Source organism: Crassostrea angulata, chromosome 5 (assembly GCF_025612915.1).
Source record: "Crassostrea angulata isolate pt1a10 chromosome 5, ASM2561291v2, whole genome shotgun sequence".
Classification (NCBI taxonomy): Eukaryota; Metazoa; Mollusca; class Bivalvia; order Ostreida; family Ostreidae; genus Magallana; species Magallana angulata.
The window spans coordinates 53,567,775-53,588,286 of record NC_069115.1 but is presented as its reverse complement, the minus strand read 5'-3'; the positions used below and the strand labels follow the sequence as shown (position 1 = coordinate 53,588,286).

The window sequence follows — 20,512 nt, the reverse complement described above, 5'->3', positions numbered from 1 at the left end:
AATTCAGAGAAGTGCATGCGGTGGATTGCCTTGTGTCATAGGCCTCAAGACCAGTTAAATATCAACAAAATAACAATAGATACGTATATATGTACAAAGGTAAGTTGGTTTATTGTGCTTGAGTACACGAAGAAACATACTTGCCAGAAAATTAAGAGAAATTTCACGAAAATGCGTCGCTACCTTATAGCTCTATTTAAAAGTAAACATGGCGAGGAAGCACTGCAAAAAATTGTTTTTTATTTATTTCTTAGCACTTCGTCAATAACGACGGACCGACTACAGATTATCCAGACCCGTGTGATGCAAAATCAGGGGAATTGAAGAAGGCAAGGCATCTACCATTACGTCAGCACTCCAATTTGTTTGTGGAAAATGCTGCTTGCAAAAATGTACCTTCGCTCAGGTTAATATTTCAAGTGCATTATAAGTGATTAAAGGGACTTGGATACGATTTGAGATCAAAAGTTTTATTTTTATTTTTTATGTATAAAATAGTTTTTTGGTGCATTTTAAATGTTTGGCCAAAATATTAAATGTTAACGTCAAGTTACAAGCGAGATACAGAGGTAAGAATTGATAGTTATGTAAACAAAGCTCGAGTCTTATAGTTGTTTAAAAAAATTGTAATGTAGATAATTACCATTTCTTAGACCAAATGACATGTAAAAACAATTTAAACTAATTCAATATCTTCTTAAATACTATCATCAACAAAAGAATGTTACATTTGATTGAAATTTACACAAATACAACGAATATGTAAAAATGAAAATATTCGAGCTTTGTTTACGAAACAAAGAATTTTAAATTCTGTATCTTGCTTATAACTTGATATTCGAGTTTCAAATTTTGACATAGCATTATAAACTTCTATATTTATTAGTATAACCATTGAAAATGGAAAAATAAAATTTGAGAATTTTAAGTCAAATCGTGTCCAAGTCCCTTTAAGCTTTAAATCTTTAAAAAAGATATACTGTTTGTTTATGGTTAAAATAATTTCTAAATGATGGCTAAGATATAGACCATTTACCGGGTAATACAACACTTCCCATGTGTGATAAGTTAAACGCGGTACATATGTAGTGTATATCCCCCTCCTGCCATATGCCTTGTTTAAACTGCTCCAATATGCAGGTACATATGTATCGTGGCAATTTAGACAAATGATATACATGTTTGTGTATTTAAAAGTACAATGATTTAGCCACAACATTTAAGTCCGCATTTAAATATCAATGATGAAATCAATGAAGACTGGATGCAATTAATGTAACATTTTCATACTATTAATAAAAATGTTGATATAATTAATTGCTAATGTTGTAGCAGTATCAATGAAGAAATGGATACTGGTCCTACAGAGAGTGATGCACATCAGTGTGAAATTGCCTGTCAAACAAGTGAACAGTGTAAGTTTGACCAAAAAGTTCACCAGGATATGAAGTTGGTTGGTCACAAGATCAAATCCTGTGAAGCCCAAAGGGCTTCTAGGTAGATTTGGTCATGTACCAACCAACTTCATATCCTGGTGAACTTTAGAACATTGCTGTTTATTACATGTACTTACATTTACGTTTGAAAAAGACAAATCGTCCAGAAGTGTTAAAATTACAGAGATTTTAAGTTTATAATAATCCAAGTGATGGGCGATAAATGCGTGCTATGACCGCTGTGACGTCAAAAAAATAAGTTCATACAGAATTGAACGTTTTCGTAATTCTATAGGTTCATATCAGGAAACATATTTGTAAATGTAAATATATTTATATAATTGTTTTTTTGTGATGACAGAAATTGCATGTACTTCAAAATAGTCAGACAAAAGACAATGTATTTTTACGTTTTAATTTGATTGATTCATTTTGAAGTTATCACCAATGTCCTCTCTAATGAATTTATTAGATTCTCAAAGATTTAACATAGTCAGCACCATGTTGCAAATAGAAATTAGCTAGCTTCTGAAACATTTCATTTTGGAACATCAGATCCTCTTTAATGTTCTGAACAAAAATATCCTTTTTTGTATAGACAACAAATTCACAAAAAGAAGCCCCGGAGACCATCAGTTGTCCCTGTACTTGAAAAAAATATTCATGTGTCCTCTTTAATTCAATATTTCCATCAGCATTTTGTGTAAGGCAAAACTGTGAAACTTGTTGAACGGCCTCTGGAATTGTCAAATCTCGTGCAGAGAAGGGGCATTTAATTTCAAGTACACCTGTCTTGCCCTCAAAACATACCTTGCCATCAGGTGTTGCAGCTAGAAATGGGAAATCGGGGTTTATAACTAATCCACAGTCATGAATATGCCTCTCCTGGAATGATTCATGATATTTACTTTTTGCAGAATTTTCATTCCCTTTACCATATGAAGTTGCACTAGTAGAGAAAGTTTTGTTAGAAGATGGAAAAATGTCCCTTAAAAAGATTTCATTTACATGTTTTTTTCGTTTGCAAATTTTCCCGAACTGTGATGCTGTAAGACGATCTCTCCTTTCTTTGAACCACAATTCACAATTAGCTTGGTCTACAGTCTCCTTTTCAATTTTCTCTGCATCTTGCAGAGATGTTGTAAACATCTCTACTATATTGCCATACTTTTCAATTACCGCTATGTTTTTTACTATTTTTGGAAATACTGTGTCCCCACATTTCCCTTCATCGACCTTGCTAGGATGATCCTTGAAATGCTGAAACTAAATTATAATCTGACTGGTTAATTTCTATGAATTTATAGCTTTAATATCATAAGGAATCATAAGGTTTTACTTAAACCCTGTCTAACATAAAATACCAAATGCTTTAATTTTCAAGACTGTATATTTGCATGAGGTGAAGTAGGCTTATCTCTTCATGTATATCTTGAAGCATTTACTCTGCAAAAACATTGACAAATATTCTTTTTAAACCACCCTAATTATTTACTCGATTCTACACTTATCTAGCGTAGAACAAATGCAGATTGATATATGGAAGGGCAATGGGTTTTTTCCAATAAAACCATTTTAAAAAACATTTAATATCAGTTTATTTTACTTTTTAAAAAGTATCAAAATGAACACGCAATCATATAATTGCAGTTTAGTAATTAGAAAGTATGTTTAAATGTATTATTTTGATTAATGCATTAAAAATTAACTATATGATTAATATTACTTCTTAAACAGCTTATATTGTATTTATAACAGATTTTGGTATACATGATAGTGCTTTTTATAGCCAAAAAGAATTAAAATGCAGAGGGATACATCAGAAAATGATCAAATTTCCAAACATTAAATTCTAGCTTTCCAATAAGTATCAGGTAGATAAGTATTGCTATATGTATCAGAAGAAATTTTTTTCAATCAACATCCATTTAGCTATTTATTTTTTTTAAAAAATTGTTTTGTGAATTAACTAATCTCCCAATTCTGTGTAAACACCAATATTTATTTTATTTTTTTTAAACTGAATATCAAAATTCATTTGTGTATCAAAACATGTTTCATTCATTGTTCTAATTCTATCCAAATTTCTTTAACTAAACAGTCAGAAAAATATGGTCCATTGTCTCTAGGGTCTGTTGGCAAAATTGACATAGTGAAGAAAATACTGTTTTCACATTTGTAATTATTGATAAATATGTAATATCATAGTATGTAGTATTCGGTAATGAAGCCAGATTGGGTTTGAATTCTTTGAACACTCAATTATAAAGATAATGTCCTCAATTTTTATTTTTGTTGTTGGTAAATTCATATTCCGCCATCCATATGTTTCGGATTTAGAATCTGGATTTTATTTATTTGATATCAAATAGGTTGAACCTGTTTCTACAACCATTTTTTTTTGGGGGGGGGGTGCTTTAGAACGTCAGCTCGGTGCAATATCCAACAGCCCTATATACGCATGAGCGCAATAAGATACATTCATCTCATTACATTTAACTGATAAATGCATTTTATCGGGGTCAATTATCATGTGACAAAAATCAACATGTATTTGTACTTCATTGCGCTTAAATATTTTTCTTTAAAAAATACAATATTCATTTTGGCTCTCCCCACTTAAAGCAGTGTAATTTACATCGTTTGAACTCTTTGAACCTTTAAGTATATTAATTGTGTGTATCTAGCGTGTTCAGTGGTATAAATTTCAGTAACGTGCTCAACGTAAATGTACTTGTACATGCCGACTTTCTTCATTGAATCGAATAAGTCATCTATAAGCTATACGATTTCAACGAATGTTACTTAGATAAACGTCAATCGGAATTTACTTATAAGCAATGTCAAGTAATATGCAAACGACTTGTGTCAAATATATCTACTTTGTCATAAATAAAACATCTTTTATACTAAGCCCACATATTTTTTCCACCTTTTTTACTTATTTAGAGCAGGAGCTTTCAAACTAAAACGAAATTCGTTTGTATTAGGTATAAACTATCGTTGATAATGCATCAATCATTACAATCAAAACATATAGAATCATTGACACTTAATAGTTTTTTCTTTCTAGTTTGAATTTTTTTTGATGGTCAATATTCTGCTACTTTAAGAGTAAAAGAGACCGCTTACTTAATTTTTGAGGATCTTGTCTATTGGTTTCCCGCATGTTTTCTATTTAATCAAACCTTTTATATCTTTTATTGCATTTTTATCTGTTGGCAACAGTTTTGATCTGATTCGAGCAAAAACATGCCAGTTCAAGATACGTTTACATTTTTATACTCAAATGTACAAGATGTTCGCAACATCTCCCTTAATGGTTTGGTTTTTAAATGTAATGATGGACGCATTATTAATGATATCTTTAACCCGATCACTGTGAATTTTGTCCTAGTCTGAGACCAGAACGAACACAGTTTTTCATGTTGATTTGTATGCAAATTACGCATACAAGAATGCAAGAATACGATCACTTAAAACACCTGCAGATGCAGTCCTTTTTTAAGTTTAGAAAACCTGAACCAATAAAACAGGGGTTCATATGTGTCCTCTCTACACCCATTTGATGAGAAAAAGGTTGAAACTTGCATATAAATAGAGTAAATTTTCTTCAAAATAGGTTATGTATATTAAGAAGAGAAAACTCCAGTCTATACTTTGAATTCCTGTGACTATGGAGGCACTTTGACGTTATATTTTCAAAAAAAACTAATGTCAATTCAAACCAATCTGTTTTAAATGTCACAGGTACTTTTTACTAATTTGATTGGTTATTATAGGTACATTTAAAATTTAATTCTTTTCAGAAGTATGATACGGGTTCCAAAATATTAAATACATGTATTGTTTTCTTAAATAAAAGATGTACATGCATTTTTTTAATTTAAAAAAAATATAAATTCAATGTACCTCCAAAGACACAGCCAAAAATATTTCGTGTAAATTGGTTGTTTTGTTTAGAGACCCACTTTAAAAATAGAGTACCCTCTTTTGAGGCAAAGTTACAACCTAATTAAGCAATCTTTGACCTTTTTCTCAACAAATGATTGTAGAGGCGACACGATTTACCTATTTTATTCAGATTTTTATTCCTTCAAGATAAATCTGTATTCTAAGTGACCGAAAGAGGCATTTTTCTGATCTTGTATGTGTAATTTACATATAAGACAGCACGTAGAACGTCATATTTATTGCTTTTTTATCTTTCGACAACAGTTTTAATCAGTTTAGGGCAGACACAAACCAGTTCGAGAAATGCTTACATTTTTTTCTCGAAATGTTTAAGATGGCCGCACACCCCCCTTAAACGGATCAGACTAGAATTTGTTTACATGTAACGTGATAATGTTTATCATCAAAAGAATTTTGTTCATCAATATAATGAACTAATTGAGGGAATACTTAGCGATCCAAAATAATATTCGTCAAAAATACAGTTTACTTTAATAGTTATCACAAAAGGTTTATTGCTTATGTAGTAACATAGAACACGCTTACCAATATGTTGTCACGTGACATGCGTGGTTAAGATGAGTAACATGATAAAATGTTAAGCGAGTTCACACAGATATACAATTCAGCTTCTTATTAAAGGGTAAGCTTTGCATCTGTTAAAAAATTACAAATGATATAAAATCAGTGCAGAGTGGAAACTGGACACGTTGGTTGACACTATTATATAAAGCAACATGTTCATGGATTTTACTTTGCTTACTTACATGCGATGCAAAAATGAAGACTAAATTCACATGTACAGCACATTTACATTTCGTAAGACAATATACAAAAGATAATAGAAAGAAAGTGTACCTAAAGTTTAATATCTATTAATTTCAATTTTATTGAGCAAATCAGCTACATTTTTTTTTTGCTTTGATTCATATGTTTTATCATAATCAGTAATTTTTGAACTTCTGCTTCGCGGTCAAATTTATTTCCTTTCAAACCAAATGCAACATATCTTTAGTCTATGGTTTAAATAAGTTTCTTTATATCAGAATTATTATCAATAGTATCCATACATTCTGCTAAACTCATGTTGTCTTCATCCAGTTGAGACTTACCTGTGAAAACAGGGATCATGCATTCTTTTATAATTTCGCTATTTTGGCTAGTAAAGAGACGAACATTTTCTTCTTCCTCAGCAGTCAATCTACCGATCTTTATGACTAATAAGATATCATTAAGTCTTTGATAATCAAAGTTAAAGGCAATAATAAAATCTTTTAATTTTCGAAAACGTTCCACGTACGTCTTTCCTTGTATCAAATACACCCGGTGTGTCAATGACAACAAGTCTTCTATTGAATATATTTGCAACACCTTATTGAGCATCATCGGTGTGGGAATTAGCGACTGGGGATGTCGAAAACTCTTTATTAAGATTGTATTCCCTGCGCTACTATTTCCTGTTCCCGTTTTTCCAATTAGTATCATTAGAATGTCCACTAAGTCAGGTACATGAAAGAAAAAATATCTTTCCAATGAAATGTTTAGTTTTGTATTTACACTTCTATACACTGTTTGTATATTTTAGGTTCAATAGTTATTTTCTCTTATGCATCTTTGCATCTGCTCCTATAAATTTAACATGTAATGAAGTGTTTAGTTTAGGACCGACAGCTGCTTATGATCCGATTTAGAGTATAGTAAAATGTTTTCTTGTATAATTAGTGTTTGTCAAGTGTGTGAAATCAGTGTGAGATTTTACTGTCTTGCACGGTGTATGACATGTACAGGCTCGCTGTAAAATGGGGAAAATTCTGCTGTTAGAAAAAGATAAAGGATGAAATGTACTGATCTCTAAAGTAATGTTTTTGTTAAACTGATCCGTTAATTAAATTTTTATTGAAACAAATGCTCTTTTTCTGATTTGAAATTTAATAGACATTGGGTTTTTTTTTATGAAAAAAGATGCTAAAAATATCGATTATTACATGTATATGCTAGAATAATTGGTGATATTCCGAACCACAAAAGCCTCATCTTAAACATTAACTTCTATTAATGTTAATACTGAGAAATGAAGATGTTATTAGTATTTAGTCTTTATTGTAGTATCTTTTTCTATATATTTTCATAACTAGCGCGCTAGGTTCCGTTGGTCATCGAAAGCTGAATGGTTAAAGTGGTGTCCGAATAAGAAGGTTGAGACATTGCCGATAATATACATAATCTGCGTTCGCGAGTTTTATGGGTTTTTTTCTACAGGAAAAAAAATATCAGGATTTGAAGATAAGAGGATGCTTTTATAGTTAAATACCGTAACTAAATGTAGCATTGTATTTTGTGGAAAAAGAATTACAAACAATTTTCCTTTATACTTCCACGCTGAACTTTGAACCCATCCTTGGAACCTATTATTGGTCTGAGGGTCACGGTTTTAACAATTAGAATATGCTAGTACACTATCTTAAAATGCTTGCATAACAATATGACAAATTTTATTCAAACAATTTCTATATACTGGTACATTTGAATTTTAAAATTTGAACATCTATTGATGTTACGCTCTTTATTTTCACAACTTATCCAATAGGATAATTTGTACCATGTTTATTCAAATTTGGCCCAGTGGTTCTACAGAAGAAGTAAAAAATGTGGAAAAAAAATTACGGCCGGACGGAAATATGTTGCTGTCACACAAAACATATACATGCTATAAAAGTTCATGCATTGGAATATCATGGATACAAATACCAAAATAATTTCCTCCTCTGAACAAAAGTCACACTCGATAGATTATTAATTTTCTTTTTCACATTTTTTAAAGAAAATCATCTTATTCATCTTGAAGTTCAAACTTAAAAAACAGAACGTCCAAAAGTAGTCTTTAAAACAGTTTAGTTAGAGCGTGATCGTTATGGTTTAACAAAGTTACAAACTCAATTCTACCCCTTACCAAAAAAAGAGGCTTCTGGTGAAGTATTGCGGCAAATTTGCTGCAAACTTAGCGGCAAAGTTACCGCAGTTTGTCTGCAGCAACCTTACGGTGACTTTTTACCATGCAAATGAAGTTTACGGCAGACTTGCCGCAAATTTGAGATAGCCAAATATGGATTTTGGTAAACCTCTGGTGAAGTTCTGCGGTTAACCTTTGGCAAACTTCTGATTGCCAAGTACAGTTTGCAGCGAACCTCTGGCAAACATTGCCAGATAGCCAAGTACAGTTTGCAGCGAACCTCTGGCAAACATTGTCAGATAGCCTTATATAGTTTGTGGTTTTAAAACCTCTTGCAGCTTTCAATTAAAACTATGAATGGCTACAAAAAACTGATTACTAATATAGAGGTTATTTGAATTTCCATGATCTTCCTTATACTTTCTCTATATTCAATAATAGAATTTCAAAAAAAAAATAATGACAATTTCATTTTTAAGAATACATGAATTGTTTATTTAATACTAATAATTTTTTTTTGGTAATCATGCAACACTACTTGTACATACATTTCACTGCAGTTTAATATAAAGTGACTGAGAGGATATACTACTCGATCATCAATAAATTTCACTCATGCAAGGTTATACATGTCTTAATTGCCAGATATACAAAATACTATTATTTACACACTTACAGTACAATCTTTAAATTTGGTTTTGACAAATAAATCTCAATTTATTTTTGCTTCAATTTAATACAAACACTTCAGCCACAGATTTGTCTTACAAACATAATAGTGAAATGGCCAATTTAAGCTATGATTTAATTGATCTTGTTGTGACCACGCCCTACTGATTTCTTGCACATGAAATTAGACTACGGATGAACTTTTTAATATTTCTATTTGATTCTTAAATGAATTAAAAACATGCATATTACTTACAATTGGATGAAAAAGCAATGTGTCTATGAATTAAGGTTTTCATTCAAATCATCACAGAACATAATCCATTTTTTTTGGCAAATTAAGATCCAATACTAGTAATTCATACCATCCAGAGAAAAAAATTAAACAATGTTGATCTTTTGAGCTAAACGAATTAGAACACAATATTTATCTATTTTGATTGTCTGTTTTCTTTTATAGAGCGGCACATAGTCCCTATTTTGGTGTTGATGGCTTTAACAATGTCAGTGCTGTCCATCCCCAAGGTTGTGACTGCAAATGCTGGAAAAATTTAAAAGAAAAATTAACATAATACAAATAACAAAATAAATAAAGAATAACATCAATGTTAAAATCTTAACATATATTGCATTCTGATCTCACCTTTTAAAGCCTGGCCAAGAGGTGTCTGCAACAAAATCATTGCAGTTTTCTTCTGAATTTCATGAGGCTCATAAAACCCATTCATGATCAGCTTTAGGCAGTGAGGTTTTGTCTTCCCTCTGAATAGGCTTTTGATATTAGAAAGCCACTTGGCCTCAATGTATATGTCGTGTCCGTCTACAAACTTCACATAACCCCTTGGGATTGTGAAGTTTTCTGGGTTTTCAGCAACAACCTAAAATATTACAAAACAAATGATTAATTAGACAATACTTATCTACCAAATATAAGGAAAGTTAAATAACTTGCTTGCACATGTAAAATATAAATATGTTGTTTTTATTTATTTTTAAATTTTAATCCTTTATTTTTTCAACGGAAGTATGAGTATATATAGTTGATAATGAATAAAAGATGTCACTTACATAACAACATTTGTCAACACAGATTCCCCTTTTTGGGAGATAATGGTTGCTCTGGCCATCAGATGTTTCTTTGGCTGATTCAGAGCTGTTTTTCTTTAATGCTTCTGATAAAAAAAAAATAAAAAATAGTGAGAAACAAAAGAACATTATTGGGGGGGGGGGGGAGGGGGGTGTTAATAAATATGTTCCAGAGTATCAAAATTTACAATCTAATTAATTCAAGTTAGGATTTTGATATCCAGATTTGCTAAATAAGTTGTGGGGTTTTTTTGTGTAGTTACTTATAACTAATTTTAGTTTACTCATCAAACAGATAAATGTATAAATATATATATTTTAAGAGCATTAACCTAATTCAACCCTCAATTTAAGAGCCTCAGACTTCCAGTAGGCAATATCTCTCTCTTGCTGATTCTGAAACTCTCTAGAACTATTTAATTCAGTATCCTTTAGAATACATTCGCCACAGCCGTTGTCTGAGAGAGCAGATAAAAAGGAGCCTGACTGTGAGGATGTAGCAGGGCAGGAAGACACATTAGCACCAGCATCTGTGTTAATGTTAGCTCTACTGTCGCAATCAACATTCAGATCATTGTCAACTGTGCAAGGAATGTCAGATGTCATATTCAAAAGATGCGTAGAGCTATCTGAGTGAGAAGGGGGACATTCCGTTGCAGTTGAAAGATTGAGTTTTGGAGGAGAAGGCACATTCATAACATTATTAGGGAAGACTGATGGGTAATGATTTTGGTTTTGTTGATACATAGGATAGTAGAATGGTGGAAGAGGATGGAAGGGGGATGGAAACCCATATCCTCTGTTAAAATGGGGGAGTGAATCCACAGAACATGCCTGGGAAGACCGATACTGAGGAGAAGAGGACTTGACAGGTGAAGAGGACATCACAGGAGATGAGGAAGTGACAGGAGAAATGGGTTCATAGTCTGGAGTACATGAAGGTGCAGGGGAGGATGTTAGAGGCACTTCTATATTATTTAAACTTACATCATTTGTAGTATGCGATGCAGTTAGAAAACTACATTTAAACAACTCCTCAGCTGTTGTAATAGCTGTGTGCTTTTGTGCCGCCTCTATCTTCTTCTTTTTCTCGTTTTTTTCTGAAATTAATATATTTTGGTTGTCAGTGAATAAATAATCAAAATACAATACATTATGCAATAAACAAGAAATTTCAACATATAGATTAAAATAAAGAACTTGAGTCAAAAAGTACTAAAAATGGCCCAGTTTAAAAACTTTTAAATGTGTATTTTATTAATATCTTGAGACTTTGTATTTTCTAGAAATACCTTTCTTTTTTAAATAACTTCAAAAATGAGCGTGTTACATGAGTTTGAACTACACATATCCATTTCTTATTGTCACCTGAAAGTTACGTCATTTCTAGGAAAAACGCAATGTCTTGAAAGTTTTCCTCCAAAATAAAGATATAAACTTGATCAATAAACATAGGATTTTTTTTGTTCATAGAGTTTTGTTTTGGGAGTTTTGTTTATAATGAACAATGTTAAAAAAATATTTTGATAAAACATCCGGGTTCGAGTTACCCATGGTGCGATGCTATTTGGGCACCGTTCAATTAAATGGTGTCACCACCGTGGTGACCACGGATTATGTGGATGACAGAAGTCGTGAGAAGACTAAAAGGTAAGTGTTTAAAATTCATTCAAATTATTTAATACATGTTTTAGCATTTATGTTAGCTAATTCATGTATTTTAGTTATTAATATAGCCATAGAAATTAAAGATCTGATGCACCACTCGTAACCTACTTTCACTTTTGTCTTCTGTCAACATTACGCAATAAAAACAAACAACTCAAATCAATCAATTGTCATTTATATAATAACTAATCAAATTATTTGAAGAATATTTATAATCTAGGATTGTTGTAAAGTTGTAAACAGACACACACACATTCACCACCCCTCTCTCTCTCTCTCTCTCTCTCTCTCTCTCTCTCTGCATTTTCCTTATACATGTAATCTTCACATTCAGTCCATGAAATCAAACAAACAAAACAACCATCAACAACAACAAATCTAAGATATGAACTCTCTTAACAAAAACTGAAATTTATCTTATTATGAATTATACATCTGTACTTAAATTATGCCCGTCAGCAAAATGCAGTGTGTATACAGACTGTATATATGTGTATATCAGATTTTTTCCCAAAATGATAAGATTTCTTCATATCTCTCTCTCTCTCTCTCTCTCTCTCTCTCTGCATTTTCCTTATAATTCAGTCCATAGTTCAGTGATATCACTCACTCACTCACTCAGTAATAGCATATTGCTAAAATTAGTAAAGCATTTAAACTTTTAAACTGCAATCAAGTTTATCTTAATTAAAATGTAATTCATTATCATTTACATCAATTAAAATTATTATTTTTCTGAACACCGTTAAAACAGTTCAGTGTTTAAGCTCCTTTAAACCAGACATTAAAATTCTTATTGTAAAAAAAAATTCCAATGCTATGAAATTCACTCTACAAAGTAGCAAATTAAAATATAAAATTCTTGTTAGAAATAAAAATGAGAGAGCAACATAAAATTTTTTATCTAATCACATCATCATAAAAAAATTATTGCAAAAAAAATCAAAATATACAATATATTCATCAATAATGAAACATCTAACACTAACAGTCTAGTTTAGGTCATTGGGAATAACATTGGAACACAAGGACATATGAATGCTGACATAAAAAAGTACATGTAATTGTTAATATGATTAAATGCTTGGTCAATGGTCATGTAAATAGAAGAAAATTCTTGTGATAAAATCATACTTTGTCTCTACAGAATACAAAATACCAATATATTAATGTTATGAATGTTTTCCATACATATTAATTAATCATTTTTGTAGAAAACTGAACTAGAATTTTTAAATACCGTACCTAAAACTAAGACTGCATAAGAAAATGAAATTATTCCTCTACAGGACTTTCATCACCTGAACTGTCGCTTTCTTCAGACTCGTCCACGGCTGTGGCATCCTCCAAGAACTCTCCCCAGTCACGCACTCCAATTCTGCCTGGGTTACATCTGTGCCGCGCATACCCAAGGTACCATACAATGGATGCTGTGTGAGCGCACATGCCAACAACCCGCGCACCAGCTCTACACTTGCAATACCATGCAACAATGTCACCATCCTTGTACCTAATCCAGAGTTGGTAGGTCTTTGAAGAAATGTGCCTGCTCTGAATACGTATCCTCAATAGTCCCTCCTCCTCCTTGTGCATGTGGATGGTACAGCCCCCTTCTATGTGCTCTTGAGCATAGCTGGGGGATAGACGGAGCTGGTAACTTCCACACGTCAGTTCACGCAGCCTCTCCTCATCCAACTGTGGGAAGTCAACCATCTCGCTCACTTCTCTCCAACATACAGTCCGGCGGTCTAGATGCTGTTCCTCCACTTGCTCCTTCAGCTGGTTGACCTGTTTGGACAGGAACAGCATCTTAGCTCCAAGAGCCTGGTCCTCTTCAACACTCCCACTGGCAAGGGGTTTCAAATACCTGCAAAAATTGAATTTTTTTTAAACATTTACCCATAATAAAAGTATAATTAAAATATTATAAATGTATTAGAACTGTTTCAAGTCTTCAACGAAAAAAAAATATGTTAAAAGTAAATTTTTAATTACCTGTTGCAAATGCTGCATACAATTCTGACGTAATCCCCTATAAAGGGGATCTGGCTGGATGGCAAAATGTAACTGAGGTATTTCCATTGTTTTATTCTTGCATTTGCGCTCTCAACAACCCATCTTATCTGTAAAGTAAATTGAGGTATGCAGATATAAAATAAACATGTAATTAACATTTACATGATCCATGTAATGGCACACATATTAATACCTTTAAACATCTATTTATCAATTTTTAAATTTATTTTTAATTGATGTTTTTTGTTTGGAATTGATATTTTACTGACTTTTTGAGTGTGAATACACTGTAAAGTGTTTCAAGTTGTTTTAGCCAATTTCTATGATCTTTTTTCAAATTTATACATGTATTTTAGTTTGGAATTTTGATAATACTGGTATTTAAAATATCTATTTTGCAGATAAATAACTTTTTAATTACATTTTTATATATTTTACAATTGTTTTTTTTTACCTTTGTTACTAAACGACTTGTATTGGCTGCATCTGTAGACAACTGTTTATCCCCTTTTTCCATAAATGAGGGCATTTTGACTTGAATTCCAAGTTCCTCCAAGTACGTCAGAGAGTCTCTAAACCCTCTATCCACAATGAAGACGTCATCCTCTTCAACCCAATTGCGGATATCTTCAAGGTTGCTTCTCATTATGTGGGTCAAGATGCTTGCATCATTGTCTTTGGCAAAATAGGGCCCCAAAACTGAAAGAAAGTACCCTGAAGTGGAAACAATGACCATGGGTTTGACAAGTTGTCGCCCTTTATGAAAGCTGAAGGATTGTCTTTGAAATTTAAAATTGCTGCTTTTGTTGATATAGATATATGTGCCATCCAAGACGAGTATAACTTGTGGCTGTGTGTTGTCTCCGAAGAGGGTCTGTGCAAGTGGACGAGTGTGTTGATGTATGATCTCTTCTCTGGTGATGTGCTGGAACCCAAGGTTTTCTTTAACAAAGTTTCCATCAATGAGAGCAGAGCGAATGACCTTAATGCTTCTTCTTATCCCAGACTTTGAAATGTTTAATAGAGTAGAAAGAACCTTGTTGGAATCTCCTCCTCTCAGCTTCATGAGAAAAATGGCCAGACTTGTCCTGACAGTTCTTGATGGTGTACTTTTCACTCTGCCGTCCACATATTTCAGGAGATCATCATAAGCAGCTTTCGGAATTCCTAGAAGATCAACATAGTCGCTGTCAATGAGGTGACTTGAATTGTCGAAGCTCAGCCTGGTCTTCTCAGTTTTCAGTACTTCTGTTCTTAGAAATCTTATGAGCTGAGATATATAGGATCTGTTCACTGTAGTGGTTTCTGCTGAAGGGCTGATTTTCTCTATGTTTCTCTGTAGATGATTGGGACAACAACGGGCTCCAGCTGGTATGACAATTTCATGGGAAATGAAAATCCTGTGTCGAACGTCAACGGGCACCACTACTAGCTTTGGACCAGGTCTCTTGCATAGGCAACATGAAGAATGACCTCTGGTGGTACAGGGAAATGGAAGGGTAACCGAAGGCGGACTGAATGGAGCCTGTTGTGAGGGGTGAAGGACCTTTTCCTCAGGTTGCTGCAGTGATGTGCTGCTCTTTTTCTTGCCATCCTTCCTTCGCAGAATAGAGTCAAACATGTGGCGACATCTGTTGCATAAAGAGTCTGTTTCACATGGTGTCCTACCAGTAGGTTTGTACAGAAGAGACTTGTATTTCTTGTGGATAGGGTATCTGTCTTTCTGGCGAGTTCTCCTTTGGCAGTTAAAACAACCGTATGATTTAGGTCCACAGCTTTTTGAACGAGGCATCTAAAATTTTAAGTAAAACACAAAATTAGGCCTTACTTTTAATGCTATGTTTTATTTGAAATTTCATTAATTATTTTTCATTGAAAGAAATTATTCTATTACCAGTGAAGCATCTATGTCAATACAGATGTATATATATAATTTCTTAAACATGTTAATTTTCATGGTTTTCATTTTCCATTTTTTTCCAGTGTGTTAACTTTTTGTTTTCTAAATCTGATTTTAAAATGTTTGCTTGTCTAGAGTTACATGTTTTGTATTTGAGTTGTTTCCCTTGTTGGATTATATTTTTTTTTGTAATATTATTTCTCTTAAAATCATAAAATATTGAATATTGTTGTGGGTTTTTTTTTTTAGACAAGACATTATTTCTTTGTATATACACTGCATGAGTAAGTGTAGTAAATCTTTAGAAGTTGTGACGCGGTTCAATACGACCTTCGCCTCACATGTGTAGATCTAGTTTATCTGGAACATAGCGTATGTGTGAAACATGGACGAAATACTTTAAACCAAGGCTTAAATGTAAAATGAAGGAGATTTATTTCGACAAAACCATTTTATACTATCTGTACGGATAATTATTGTGTGTGGCTGTAAAGTTTTGGATAACGACTCGAGATGGAGTTACAAGTTGAGGAATTTCGGAAAGCACTGGTAAGGGTTAACCTACTTTATATTTACTGTTTAATTTATAAATCGGGAATGTTTACGATTACTGTTTCATGCGTATTGAAACACATTTTTTGTTGATCTAAAAAACGTCTTTTGTAAAAAAAATTTAGAGAAAAAACAACGCATAACGTTATATGTGAAATGCATTCAGACGACAAAATGGGCATCGCAGACATGAATGTTGATTTCTGCAATAAAAACTCCACAAAACCGCCATGGAAGGAAACAATGCGTGAAAATTTAATGTGTGTCTGTGTTTATATAAGTAAAAGAAGAAAATAGTAAATGTCTCCAATTTGTTTTTGTTTTTCTCGATTGACACGATTGTAACGGTTCTACTTGATCAGTTCGATGTGCGAGCACCGATACGATTTCTCTGCTTAGTGATACTGTTGTGACCTTTAACCTGTCAATTAATTATTAAATGATTTTTTTTTAATTTGCTATGTTTATAAGGCAAATGTATTACAAATGCAAACATAATTTCAAAAATGGGGATTTCCAGATCTGTCTTTATCTGCAGTTATCAATGAAATACATCGTGTCAGAATATGTTGCAGAAAGAATTTTGTTCTTCATGTATAAAAGTTTAGTCTAACGTGAAATTTTTTATCATATCAGTTCAGATAGATAGAAAATAATTTTCTTACCTTGAATAATGAGAAATTCTTATAGCACAACTGTCAAATCGATAACTATGACACAAGCGGATGTCAACACTGTCATCTTGGAAAGTTGCAAACGCCAGCTGATCAGACGATAATTACGTTTTATTTTTTTTCACATGGGGCGCATTCCTCGCGGAAAAAAAATTTGGTACAGAATTGTTTATTTTATATTGATGTTTTTTATTGTATTTTTATTTTTTTCCGCGAGGAATGCGCCCCATGTTAAAATAAGAAAAATGTTCGTAAATATGAAGAAAATTCCGGAAAGCTCACAACCAAGATAGGTTTCAACAGTTGTTAAAACCATATCAACATCCGGTGTGACAAAAATGACACACAGGTAAACAGGCCACGTGGAGTAGATGGAATAAACACAATCAAACTTTTATATATTGTACACTGTATTTTCATGAATTTAATAGGCCATATATAGCACTTTGCTGACTCAAGTTCTTTGGGGTTAACAGAACATAAAATATGATCATGAACCTTTCTTTGATTTCTTGAGAATAGCATCTGCATCCTCAACATCTGCAGCAGTTTTCTTGGCTGGTACATGTGCTCTCCTTTTCTTTGTCTTCTTCTTTGAATCTGTGTACTTCAGACATTCATCTTTACTGTCTATAATGAAATAAGTAAAAAATTTAGCTAGTTATGTCTAGACCATGACTATAATGACCAATATATTTGCAAACGGACGATTAAATATCATGCATTCATCCAAATTCACTAATTAACTCATTCAATTTTATTAATAAACTGTCATTACAGCATTTTAAGTTACAAAATATTTGTAAACAGTATAGTAATCATTAAACATACCACTTTCGAATTCAATCTTTCCCTGGTACATGACTCCATTCCATGGTGCTTGGACTTGGTCTCCAACTTTGAATTCTTTCTCCTCCCCTGTCTCTCCTGTTTCTTCATCCTCCAATTGACTAGAGGTCAGAGGTGGACTTAATTCCTTGTCCGACGAGTAACGAATCACAAACCATTCTTGAAAAACAAATCATTTGAATAGTTTATGCATTTAGGGTATGTAGATTTTTTAATTGAATTAAACAATCTAATTCGATCATGAATAACGTCTCTAAATCACCATATTTACGACGTATACAAATTTTAGGAAAAACAATTTCTTGATAAAGAGAGATTTGATGTGTTTCACTATATGCTGTGCAGTAATTTACATATGTTAAATCTTTAAAAATAATATCAACACAAATGCGGTTCAAGACCCGCGCGCGCGCGCCCGAGATATCGATGGCGCCGAAAAATATTTTCTGAAAATCGTATTCTTATGTTTATTAAATCACAATTACAAATCAAAGTAGGAAGAATGTTCTTATCTGTGTTCAACTTACTACTTTCTGAAAATCCCCCTGGGAGTTTGACTCTCCTTTTCGACATATTCGCTTTAGTCTTGTCTTCCAATCTTGCCGATTAATTCCACTTCCGACTTCGAATATTATGGCAAAATGCGCGCGGTTATTTGATTGGTCGGGAGAAATCGGAAGTAAACTTGTACACTTTGGCTAAAACGAAATAATTCAGCGTGTTAGTATACATATTTTTACAATTGTTTAAAAAAGGAAATGAGAATACATAAATGGTTCCTATAAAATTGCATAGTCATTAACCTTGCAACGTACTTGAAGTATATATTCGGTTTTCAACTTTTAATTTCTCGTCTCTGTACATCCGGTTTCGTTTTCAAAACAAAGACCTTCGAGAGCTTAATTAACAAAAAGCGAACTAAAATGGATGATTCTTCGCAAGGTATGTGCAAGAATTTTCTTCACTCTATCGTATTATAAGTCGATCTCTTCTCATACTGTAGTAACGTTAGTGATAAAAATGCGTACAGTCAGTACAGGATATAATATATAGTCACGTGCAGTTATAGTATAGTATACTGTACGTATGTGTGTTGAATTGCATGTGCATGCATGGTGATCGAGTGTGTGCCCAGTATTGTTGTGAAAAGTAGTATGTTTTAAGAGATTCTTATCTTCATGATACAACACTACAGAAAAACAAATACTCATTTAATGGATTTTTATGTATTAATTACTAAACCACTGGGGCCTTAAATTTTGATAGGGGTGCATGGCTATTGAAAAACCTGATAAACATTGAATAAAACCTGTCTGATTTATACCTTATATTTTGTAGGGGATGACAAAAGTGACAAGCAGTTGGGAAAAAGAGTAGACAAGCTTGGAAGAGTCAGACCTAAATCATATTCTCAGAAGAAAAATCTACCAAAGAAAGCAAAAAGTGACCTGTCAGCTGACAAACCAAAATTTGTCGAAAGTCAATCACAGGTAATGTCAGATGATGATGAATCTTATTACAAAAACTATGAAGAAGGCATGGACGAACCTCCAAATATTGATGAAACAGTACAACGTTTAATAGAAGAGGCAATCTTTAATACTGAAGATGATGACAGCGATTTAATTTCCAACGAGAAATGGCATGAGCTAATGGACCTTCCAGAAACTTTAGCTGATGATGATTCTACAAAGAATGAATCAGATTATGTAGAAACTGAAAAAAAAGAAATTTCCGAAACTGATGAATTTGACAGGAATTCTACTATTTACCATGGTCATCATATGACAATCTATACAAGCATGGTGCTGATTCTACTTTATTCTATGTGTCACAGCATCAGTGGTGCCCAGCTAAGTGACTTATTGACAATGATTAGTCTCCATTGCTTGAATCCTCACCCAGGACTCAAAAGCATGTACACATTTAAGCGGTTTTTCACAGATCTTCAATCGCCAATGAAGAAGCACTTTTATTGTTCAACTTGCTTTTGTGATGTAACTGTTAATGAAGATGTCTGTCCAAATGAAAAGTGTCAACAACAATTATCTTTGAAAAAGAAAAGTTACTTTATTGAAATTCCAGTCAAACATCAAGTAAAAACATTTTTAGAAAAAAAGGAACACTTGAAAGTTTAAAGCATAGATTTACAAGAAAAAATAAAAAATCAGTGGGAATTGAAGACATATATGATGGGAATCTTTACCGAAATTTATCCAAAACAGGTGGACCACTCTCAGAAGAAAACCCCTACAATTTATCTTTTACATGGAACACGGATGGAATACCTATATTTAAAAGTTCAAAAGTTTCCATCTGGCCTCTTTATCTAACAGTTAATGAATTGCCCGTCAAACAGAGAATGCAAACTGAAAATATGATTTTATATGGACTTTGGTTTGGGGAATCAAAGCCATTTATGGGTGGATTTACAAAATCTCTAATTCATACTCTGAGGGATCTGGAAACAAATGGAACTGATTTTACCATTAACGGCCAAATTTATAACAGCAAATCATACTTGATTTGTGGTACTGCTGATTTACCAGCAAAGAGCTTAGTCATGAATTGCAACCAGTTTAATGGGCAGTATAGCTGTTTAAGGTGTCTGCATTCAGGAGAAACCTTTCGAACTGTTAAAGGGGGTACAGTGCGAACATTTCCTTATGACCGCTCCAAGCCTCAACCAAGAAAGAGAACTTCACAGGAATGTATGAGTAATGCTGTTGAAGCTGTGAACAGCAGAAGTGTTATAAAT

The 20,512-nt window shown here is 32.8% G+C and overlaps 4 protein-coding genes across 4 annotated transcripts; 1 reads left to right on the top strand and 3 right to left on the bottom strand.

Annotated features, from left to right (window-relative positions):
- Positions 1-1,714: 1,714 nt before the first annotated feature.
- Positions 1,715-2,692, bottom strand: LOC128185628 (uncharacterized). Its single transcript, XM_052855228.1, has one exon. It carries the CDS (start codon positions 2,583-2,585, stop codon positions 1,905-1,907), a length of 681 nt encoding a protein of 226 aa, XP_052711188.1. The 5' UTR covers positions 2,586-2,692; the 3' UTR covers positions 1,715-1,904.
- Positions 2,693-8,339: 5,647 nt separating this feature from the next.
- LOC128185632 (uncharacterized) lies at positions 8,340-18,659 on the bottom strand. The gene is made up of 8 exons (XM_052855233.1): positions 18,570-18,659; positions 18,282-18,452; positions 17,737-17,913; positions 17,404-17,535; positions 11,083-11,195; positions 10,078-10,181; positions 9,653-9,887; positions 8,340-9,550 (listed from the first exon to the last, which is right to left on the bottom strand). The coding sequence occupies exons 2-6, from the start codon at positions 18,325-18,327 to the stop codon at positions 10,173-10,175; spliced, it is 477 nt and encodes a 158-aa protein (XP_052711193.1). The 5' UTR covers positions 18,328-18,452; positions 18,570-18,659; the 3' UTR covers positions 8,340-9,550; positions 9,653-9,887; positions 10,078-10,172.
- Positions 13,740-15,812, bottom strand: LOC128185612 (uncharacterized). The gene is made up of 2 exons (XM_052855206.1): positions 14,234-15,812; positions 13,740-13,886 (listed from the first exon to the last, which is right to left on the bottom strand). Exons 1-2 carry the CDS (start codon positions 15,569-15,571, stop codon positions 13,755-13,757), a joined length of 1,470 nt encoding a protein of 489 aa, XP_052711166.1. The 5' UTR covers positions 15,572-15,812; the 3' UTR covers positions 13,740-13,754.
- Positions 18,601-19,892, top strand: LOC128185625 (uncharacterized). The gene is made up of 2 exons (XM_052855226.1): positions 18,601-18,696; positions 19,093-19,892. The coding sequence occupies exons 1-2, from the start codon at positions 18,678-18,680 to the stop codon at positions 19,890-19,892; spliced, it is 819 nt and encodes a 272-aa protein (XP_052711186.1). The 5' UTR covers positions 18,601-18,677.
- The last annotated feature ends 620 nt before the right edge of the window (positions 19,893-20,512 follow it).

Bases quoted from the DNA above. Each gene is read 5' to 3' on its own strand.
- LOC128185632 (XM_052855233.1), bottom strand. From the start codon at position 18,327: ATGTCGAAAAGGAGAGTCAAACTCCCAGGGGGATTTTCAGAAAGTA. The intron at 17,536-17,736 runs GTATGTTTAATG...ATTTCATTATAG, and splicing joins AAAGATTGAATTCGAAAGTG to ACAGTAAAGATGAATGTCTG. The intron at 11,196-17,403 runs GTTCATGATCAT...TATTAATTTCAG, and splicing joins TCTCAAGAAATCAAAGAAAG to AAAAAAACGAGAAAAAGAAG.
- LOC128185628 (XM_052855228.1), bottom strand. From the start codon at position 2,585: ATGTTTACAACATCTCTGCAAGATGCAGAGAAAATTGAAAAGGAGACT.
- LOC128185612 (XM_052855206.1), bottom strand. From the start codon at position 15,571: ATGCCTCGTTCAAAAAGCTGTGGACCTAAATCATACGGTTGTTTTAAC. The intron at 13,887-14,233 runs GTAAAAAAAAAC...TTTACTTTACAG, and splicing joins CAAGTCGTTTAGTAACAAAG to ATAAGATGGGTTGTTGAGAG.